The 8,990-nt window shown below is 38.2% G+C and overlaps 2 protein-coding genes and 1 long non-coding RNA gene across 3 annotated transcripts; 1 reads left to right on the forward strand and 2 right to left on the reverse strand.

The window, feature by feature from the left end:
• Positions 1-1,411: 1,411 nt before the first annotated feature.
• On the reverse strand, positions 1,412-4,891 carry LOC148861804 (uncharacterized). Its single transcript, XR_016112609.1, has 3 exons — positions 4,600-4,891; positions 4,391-4,493; positions 1,412-1,711 (listed from the first exon to the last, which is right to left on the reverse strand). It is a non-coding gene; the product is annotated as an uncharacterized LOC148861804 (long non-coding RNA).
• A 469-nt stretch (positions 4,892-5,360) lies between these two features.
• Positions 5,361-5,925, forward strand: LOC148861805 (uncharacterized). The gene has a single exon (XM_088983154.1). It carries the CDS (start codon positions 5,472-5,474, stop codon positions 5,772-5,774), a length of 303 nt encoding a protein of 100 aa, XP_088839280.1. The 5' UTR covers positions 5,361-5,471; the 3' UTR covers positions 5,775-5,925.
• Positions 5,926-6,079: 154 nt separating this feature from the next.
• MEF19 (mitochondrial editing factor 19) lies at positions 6,080-8,464 on the reverse strand. The gene has a single exon (XM_088983153.1). The coding sequence runs from the start codon at positions 7,831-7,833 to the stop codon at positions 6,115-6,117; it is 1,719 nt and encodes a 572-aa protein (XP_088839279.1). The 5' UTR covers positions 7,834-8,464; the 3' UTR covers positions 6,080-6,114.
• Positions 8,465-8,990: the final 526 nt, after the last annotated feature.

Consider the following 8,990-nt stretch of genomic DNA (forward strand, 5'->3'; position numbering starts at 1 on the left):
AAGGATTACCTTAAAGTGCCAAGGTCCTTGATCTCAAAGTTGGAAGCTAGGAAATTCTTCAGTTTTTTAATCTCTCTTGCATCATCTCCTATTACCACCATATCATCCCCATACATTAATGAGAATGGTGATTTTATCACCATTCTTCTTTAGGAACAATGATGTGATCATAACTACTTTGACTGTATACTAACTTCTTTGTTGCTTTACAAAGTCTTTCAAACCATGCCTTAGGTGGCTGGTTCAGGCCACACAAAGCTCCCTTCAACTAGTACACTTTTCCTTTCATATCATAGCCTAATAAACACTTATTCCTATAAATCCCCATTCAGAAATGCATTTTTTACATCAGTATTTTTTTTTTTTTTGTTTTTTTGATCAGCACATTTTTAGGTATTCAACTTAGCTTACAATTAGCAATAGGAATATCTAAATCTGAATAAGGAAGGGATCTATGACTACTAGTATCAGGATGAAGATCTAAAGCATGCTGAGAGGTGTCCAATCAGTCCTGATCATGCGTTGAAGTGTCTTTCTTCCTTCTTTGATAGACTTGTAGCTCATTATCATCTATGGCAAGAATAATAACAATAGGAGGATCACTAGAACAAAGGTCAGAGGGAGAAGATGGAAAGTTTGGAGTTATGAAAATAGGAATGAAGAGTTTCTCTTCTAGTCAACTAATCTCCCCTGAAAAGAACTCTAAGAAAGATCAAAGTAAGATTGAGACTCAAATAAGGTGACATCTCTAGTGTCAAACTTCCTACCAGTCTGAGGATCGTAGCATTTGTGTCTCTTTTGAATAGGAGAGTAGCCAAGAAAGACACCATGAATGGCTTTAGGATCCAATTTTGAGAGTCTGTGATGATTATAATAAATAAAGCACAAGCAACAAAAGACTCTGAGAGGTAACAAAAAAAGTATCTTGATCAGGATAAAGAACAGAAAAGGAGTTTTCATAGCTAACGCCCTAGATGATATCCTATCATATGATGATGCCATGAGAATAACTTGAGACCAATAATACTTATTAGGAAGTACATGCTGAAATAATAGAGCTCAAGCAGTTTCTAGATGATGTTTATTTTTCCTCTTTGCAACTCCATTTTGTTGTGGAGTTGAAGCACACAAAGATTGATGTAAAGTGCCTTCATCATCTAGAGATGTGTTTAATAAAAAAGCAAAATATTCTACTTAATTAATTGAACAAAGTACTTTTAGCTTCTTCACAAATTGTGTTTCAATCATGAAAGGAAAAATCATGGTCATTCTTGATACTTCATCATGACCTTTCATAAGATAATACCATGTGCATTTAGAATAATGGTCAATAAAACTAATAAAATAATGATACCCATTCATAGAAACAATAGGTGAAAGGACCTACACATTAGAATGAGCCAAATCAAAATGACCAGTAAAACTATTTATAGAATCTAGATAAGTACTTACAATTTGGATAATTGACAAACTTCACAACTAAAACTCCCAAAATGAATTCCAACAAACAATTTAGGAAACAAAACTATTAGCAAAGCAGATGATACATAACCAAGTCTAGTATGTTAAAGATAAATTCTAGCAACCAACTCCTTAATCCTTATTGTCACTACAATCACCACAAAATGTTTGTAAAGATGAACTGATATCTTCATTAAGGTAGTGCAGGACTCCAATTTCACAACCACTCCCAATTGTTTGCCTCATCAACCTGTCCTGGAAGGCACAATGAGTAGGGAAGAAGGTTACACTAAAAGTCAAACACTTTGTAATCTGAGAAATAGATAACAAATTTAAAGTACAACTAAGAACATGAAGGGCATATTAAAAGTGAAATTATTGCTGAGTTGGATATCTCTCTTCCCAAAGATGGTATAAAAAGACGCATAAGCAACCCTAACCTTATCATGTTTAGATGAGAATTGATATGTAGAAAATAGGGATGATAAACCAATCATATGATCAAAGGTTCCCAAGTCAATAACTCAAGTGCTAGGAGAGTAACACTTAATACAAAGGCTATACCTCACTTAGCAAAGGAATTACTCTTTAAGCAAGCCATAGCTTTATTTAAAATTTCCACCTCTTTGGCTGTGAAATCAAGAAGGCATCCCCGAACATTAGGAGAAGTTTGTCCCAAAGGAGGTGCCACACTACTAGTAGAGTTTCTAGGTATCCCTTCTGCAACATTGGATGTGGTCACATTCCTAGAGGCATCATGTGACTTCTGAGGCTTCTACCCTCCACAGTGATTACACCTCAAGCTTCTCTTGTCAATATGCTTCCCATATTTTGCATTAGATGAGAAAAGAGCTGATTGTTCCATGGGCTGAATAGGTGTTTCCATTTGCATTTCCTTTATTATCATCTCTTCGTCTTTAATAAGATAGTAGACATGCTGGAGATCAGGAAGCTCATTTCTTCCCAAAATTTGAGACCTTATACCTTCATATATGGGGTCAAATCCAGCAAGAAATGTGAATATTCTTCCTTGTTCAACCAGCTTGTCATATTTTTCCTTGTCCTTTATGCAGACCCAATCAATAATTTGATGGTAGTCAAGCTCTTCTCATAGTCCTTCCAATGTAGCAAAATATGTAGCTACTGACATATCCCCCTGTCTCAGGGCTGCCAGGTCTTGATGCAACCTATAGAGCCTCATATTGTTATTTCGTTGTCCATAGGTGTTCGAGATCTTTTCCCAGATTTTGGCAGCAGTGGGAAAACGTTGAACTGTCCAATGTAGCAAAATATAACTTAATGAATATAACTTGTTTTGGGCTGTTCTGTAATTTGAAACCATTCTTCTAGGGGTCAACACCCTTATCTGGGTGGTGACAATATATTATTTAGATATTTTCTAATGAAAGTTACCATTTCTGATTAAAAAAAATGTCAGGAATGTTTAGGAGAATTTCATGCAGGGAAAGAAGTTTATGTAAGATCCACAAGTATAAGAACATAAACTTTTAAAATTTTGCATTTTAGTTCTTTCTGGTTTAGTTTTGATGCCAATCACTTTGGAGGTCCAATACTGATACCCACTGTTTTCAAAACCAGATAGGACCGGACGGTCGGACCGAAAAAACTGGGAACCGGTCACCTGACCGGTTCCGTTTTCCTCCAAAACCGCTTTTTTCCCCTAAAACCATTGATTGTGGTCAGCAAACTGCTGAACCGGCCGGTTAACCATTCGAATGGTTAGAACAGTTTTGACCGTTTTCCAATTTTTTAATTTTTTTATTTTTTTGTCAGAACGGGCCGGCCATTCAGGTCGAACGGTTGGACTGTTCAAACTGATAACCAGACCCCTGACCGGTTCGGTCACCGATTCGTTTTTAAAAACCATGCTGATACCAAACACACACTGGAGTCTCAATGCCTCATATTCTATTTCTTAGTAAAATTCTTATATATGGATGCCAGAGCTAATTCCAGCAAGATCAATTCTTCTTAACCCTTATTATTTTTCTCTTAATTTCTTAGACAGTGCTGTCAGAATTCATCTTATTGTCTTTTCAGAAACACTTGTCTCCTAAAAATAGCAGAGGAGGCCACCATACAATTGTTTGGGCTATCCAAGACAGTTAAGTAGGAAGCCATGACATGTTTAATTAGCATGTGTAAAGGTAAATACCCTTTAAAGGTGTATGCTTCAATGCTGAATGTTACTTGGCCAAACAAGATTTGTCTAGTTGATTTCAGACGAAAGGGAAACAGCCTGGGTGATAAGCAAGCAATATGGATTACACAAACCGTTCAGTCAGCCTACAAAATTTACCAACCTCTATTATTGTTTTTTTTTTTTTTTTTGATAAATACCAACCTTTATTAGTGTTCAAAATCTATGTGACCTGGACATTTAAAACTGAAATTATAACAATGTTTTCTACTCCAATTTTCAATGTAAATTCTGTACTGAAGTTGTATACAAGTTGTTTTTGTGCTATATTTCAGTAATCCATGGTTCAAGATCCAATACATACAAACTTCAATATTTACATAATATAAACAATGGGTATAGGAATTAAATGCCATGAGGGGTATATCTTCCCAGAACAAGTTTCTAAGGAGAATTAGCTAAAAGATGGTATACAGCAAATGATTGGAAATGACAATCATTTATATGAAAACTACAGAACTATCCAAATGCTCGAAGAACAAAATCTAATTCATGTCAGATTTATAATAGATGGTCTAACTCTGGCATGAACCGAGCGAACCAATAACTCAACTTACTGAATGGTTAGAACAAAAAATTAAGTCAATTTTGTTACAGCATAAGAAGATAAATAAAGTGCAGTAAAAGTTGTTAAGTGTTCCATTATAAGATTTTCATCATTAGCTATTATGAAACCCATTTTTAATCCTTAGCGGAATACAAGTTTACCTCACTAAAGCTGGCTCTGAACCTTCTGGTCTTCGATACGACACACGAATTTGCGGCAATTTAATCAATGTCTAATTGTCTACAAGGTCTCATTTGAAATTAACTGCAAATTTATCGGAGACATTGATCGTCAAGAAACCCCAGTAGAGCGAAAAAACGAAATTCATCCAAAGAAAAAGAAAAACGAAAATCACGAACAAAGAAGATACCTTGCTTCAGCTAAATAGCACTGGCAGTGTTATTGAAGGACTGTGTAAGATCAAATGGCTGAGGATGGCGGCGGAGTACGCGCTGCGGGGCCAATGTTTCTCGACACGATACCAAACCAATGCGTTTTTCTCTCAATATAAAAGATCGAAACTTGCCAGGGAGATGTCCATAAAAAATCAAAAACTCGAACCGAGAAAATCGAACCGCAAAATGTAATTAATTGAATCAATCGGTTCGGTTTTGATTCAGAATTTTTAAAAAATCGAAAGGCCTATTCGATTTTTAGTTAACCTATAAAAAACCAATAGTTAATGATTGATATATATAAATTTTTAATATATATCACAGATTTTTTATGTATTATATATAATATATATTTATATTATATTCATAATGATTTATTTATAAATATATTATATATTTTTAAAATATTTATAATATATTATATATCATTTATTATTTATAATATTATATTATATATATTATAAATATAAAAAGCCAAAAAATTGAATCCGTCAAAAACTGAAACTGGCAGATTGATTAATGAATAGTATTAGTTCGGTTTCGATTTAAAAAAAAATAAAAAAAACGGATACCACTAATTTGATTTAAAAAAAAGGGTCACATGCCTCGGTTAACCAAACCGTGAACACCCCTAACCAAAATGTGATAGTCAGATGAACAAGGTAGGACTAATCTCTAATGACCCAAATATGAAATCATTGATGATCCAATTGAGCTATCACAAATTCACAACCATTCAAATTGAGGAGAAGGTTAGGGTTATTTAAGATGGTTGGACCAAATTAGTAGAGGAAAGCCGAATAAGAGAGAAGAACTGACTCACTGAGTGGAGGGGAGGGGAAGGAAAATGAAGCAATCAACTAAGGTGAATTCGATGAAATCGGCAATGGTGGTGTTCGGAGCCTTGGCTTTCGGATATCTAACCATGGAGCTCGCTTTCAAGCCTTTTCTGGACAAAGCCCAGGAAGCGACGGTGACAACGATGCCACCGGAGCTTCCAAATCTTCTTCGTCTAGTGCAGACGCTTCGGAAGCCGCAGTCCTCGAGTAGAGACTTTGATGTTCTCTTACTTTCTCTTCCGTTGATGAGTCTTTTTTATAGGGTTTTCTTTGCCTGGTCCAGTCGGCTTCTTTCGGGTTGCGATAATTGATGCAACTCTCTGCTAAGCTTTAAATCAATTTAGGTTCAAGGATTTTTAAAAACCAGTAATACCCGTTCAGTTTCAAAAAAATAGTTGTTCAAATCATCACATTAGTCCATTAGTAAAAGCTTAATATCAAGGACTTGTTTGGCGTATTAGGCAGTATAAGTATTACTTTTTAAAACTTTCAAGGGGGCCAGTTTAAGGTTCCTCCACCTCTCAATCAGTCAAAACCCTGACACGCCCTCTGTTGGGGCGTATCAGAGTGCTCCCGATACGATAACCAAACTTTAGGATCTAAAAAGAAAAAATGAAAAATAAACACCCAAACAACCCCTTTGGAGGGAATTCATGATGAACTCAATGGAAGTATGGAACTACATCCTATAGTTTTCTCAATCCCTTTAAGCCTCATCAACTGTCTAGTCATGTTCACTCTCTGCCATCTTCCTGCCTGAGCATATATATTGGAAAGCAGCACATAAACTCCGCCACCCTGACCCTCCAACTGGGTTACATGCCTTCCCACTCGATCAGCCAACTCGACATTGCCATGGATCTCACAACCATTCAGAAGAGCACTCCAAATGGCTAGGTTCGGCTCCATGGGCATCGTCTCAACCAGCTGCTCCGCCTCCTTCAGGCGGCCAGCTCGACTCAAAAGATCAACCATGCAGCCGTAGTGCTCTATCGTTGGCTCTATGCCATATACATTCCTCATTGAGTTGAAGTGTTTGTAGCCCTTATCAACCAACCCTGCATGGCTACATGCGCACAGAACTCCAATGTATGTGATGTGATCAGGGGTAACATCATCACTCCCTTGCATTTCTTTGAACAGACTTAGTGCCTCCTCGCCATGACCATGCATCGCTAAGCCTATGATCATACTTGTCCATGCCTTCACATCTTTCTCTGGCAAACTCCTAAATACATGGACTGCACTCCGTGTGTCTCCTGCTTTAGCGTACATGTCCATGAGACAAGTTCCTATAGCAACATCTTTGCCAATATTGGTCTTCTCCACATGAGCGTGGAGTCCTTGACCCAGACCCAGAGCTCCCAGATGGGCACAGGCCCCCAGCACACTTAAAAAGGTCGCTTCGTCCGGCTCAAACCCGGCCATTTGCATTTGCAGGAAGAGATTCAGGGCATGGGTTGCCCGGCCGTATTGATTATAGGCACCTATCATGGAATTCCAAGCAACAACGTTTCTTTGAGGCATCTTATCGAACAGATCCCTTGCCACCTTTAAGCTACCACATTTCGCGTACATGTCCATGAGGGCTGTGGCAAGAACGACATTTGAATTTGCATTTGCATTTGATCGGAATGGATCAAACCCACTTTGGCGAACACGTTCATGGACCCATCTTCCACTTTCTATGTCTCTATTCTGTGCACAGGCAACTAAAACGTTTACCAAGGTGATCTCGTTCGGCTCGATTTTCTGAAGGTCCATTTCTTTGAATACTCTTATAGCCTTGCTTGGGCGGTTATTGTTGACGTATCCAGCAATCAGAGTAGTCCAAGCCACTACATTCCACTTGGGAGTTTTCTCAAACAGCCTTTCTCCGGCCTCCATATCGGCACAACATACGTACATGTGTGTTAAGCTAACAGAAGCATACATATCCGACTCGAACCCAGTTTTCACAATCCGACTGTGAACACACGTCCCATAATTATGATCATTAACCATCGCACAAGCTTTAAGCACAAAGGGGAAGGTGAAATGGTCCGGCGAATAGCCCCGATGTTGCATCTTCTTATACATGGACAAAGCCCCATCTGGGTTGTTATAGTTACAGTTGCCTCTGATCATGGAATTCCATATGTATACGCTGGGCCGGTCGACTTGGATGAAAACTAATGCCGCGTAGCCGAGGTCGCCAGATTCAGCGTTCACGCAGAAATCGATAAGCCTGCTCAAGGGGACAATGTTTCTGTCGAGTGAGGTGGTGATCATCAGCCCATGTAATTGTTTCAGCTCTCTCATGCTTCTGCATTTTTCCAGAAGAGAGAGGATTGTGCGGCCGTGTTCCGTCATGACTGTTGCGTTGGCCATGTAAATGTAGGTCCATCAATTTCCATTACAAATAAAAAAAAAACTAATTATCAAATTCAATCAGCTCAAAGAACCACTTGGTCTTCCTCCTCAAACTCTCAAATTTATTATAGTTTTGAAGGAGTACATCTGCACCATAATTTATATTTTAATGGGAAGTAAAAGAAAGAATTAACGAACTCAAATTTTCACCTCCCCATTGAAAATTTGCAAGTGGGGATGTATCTTTCCGTGTCTCTTTTGCAAGACAATTCCGCACTGGGGCTATGATAATATGATTAATAACAGAATGAAAGCTGTTTGTTAAAATGTCAACTTCCAAGAGACAAGAAAATTGTGCGGGCCAGCGAAGGGCGAAAACAAACATATCCTCCCAAACCACGGCATATTGCTGTATGAGTTCCGGCTTGATGTTGAACTCTATCGCCACGCCCACCACAGTAATGATATGTGGTTAGTGGTCACTACACACTAGTGACTACTTGGTATTCCAACAGTCATAACAAAAGACAAACATCTTGTTTGCGCTGCAGCATGTGTTTCGCATTCAACCACGGAGACTATCTCCAACCACCCACCCATCACGGCATCAAAGCGGCTTCATGGTTGGCTGTGGCATGGTGCCTACTACCTGCATAACTGAAATCAAAGAAGAGAATAGATGGAAACCAACCCGTGACCCGCCTTGGCCCACAAGAGAAAAGTACACAACTGCTGGAGCAACAGCTGGTTCTGCAACTTTGTTATGTTTGTAGGAAATGTGAGTTGGAATTTTTGGTTGCTATTGTTTCAAGTATGTGTGAGCAACAAAAACCTAAAAATCGATCGAAATCTAACTGAAAATCCAGTTAAATGTGGATTTAATATTTTTAAAAAACTGAAGATATCGGTTTAGTTTTGGTTAATCAATATAAAGAATCGGTGGTTAAATGATCTGATCCGTATACATGTATGGGTATGTGATAAAGACTCCCTGTACTATGACCGTGTGACAAAATCCCCCTTCCATTGGTTTTTCGTTGAAATCCGACGTTACAATATTTAAAAAAAAATACTATTCATCTTCCTTGAGCTCACGATACACACAAACAGCAGCGGCGATAAGAAAAGAGAAAGGGAGATCGGGGATTACTGCCACTCTGCTGTTCTCTACCTTT

This window comes from Nelumbo lutea, chromosome 4 (genome assembly GCF_056320005.1).
Source record: "Nelumbo lutea isolate HS-2025 chromosome 4, American lotus-T2T, whole genome shotgun sequence".
Lineage (NCBI taxonomy): Eukaryota > Viridiplantae > Streptophyta > Magnoliopsida > Proteales > Nelumbonaceae > Nelumbo > Nelumbo lutea.

Excerpts from the sequence above, each read along its gene's own strand:
- LOC148861805 (XM_088983154.1), top strand. The coding sequence starts at position 5,472 with ATGAAGCAATCAACTAAGGTGAATTCGATGAAATCGGCAATGGTGGTG.
- MEF19 (XM_088983153.1), bottom strand. The coding sequence starts at position 7,833 with ATGGCCAACGCAACAGTCATGACGGAACACGGCCGCACAATCCTCTCT.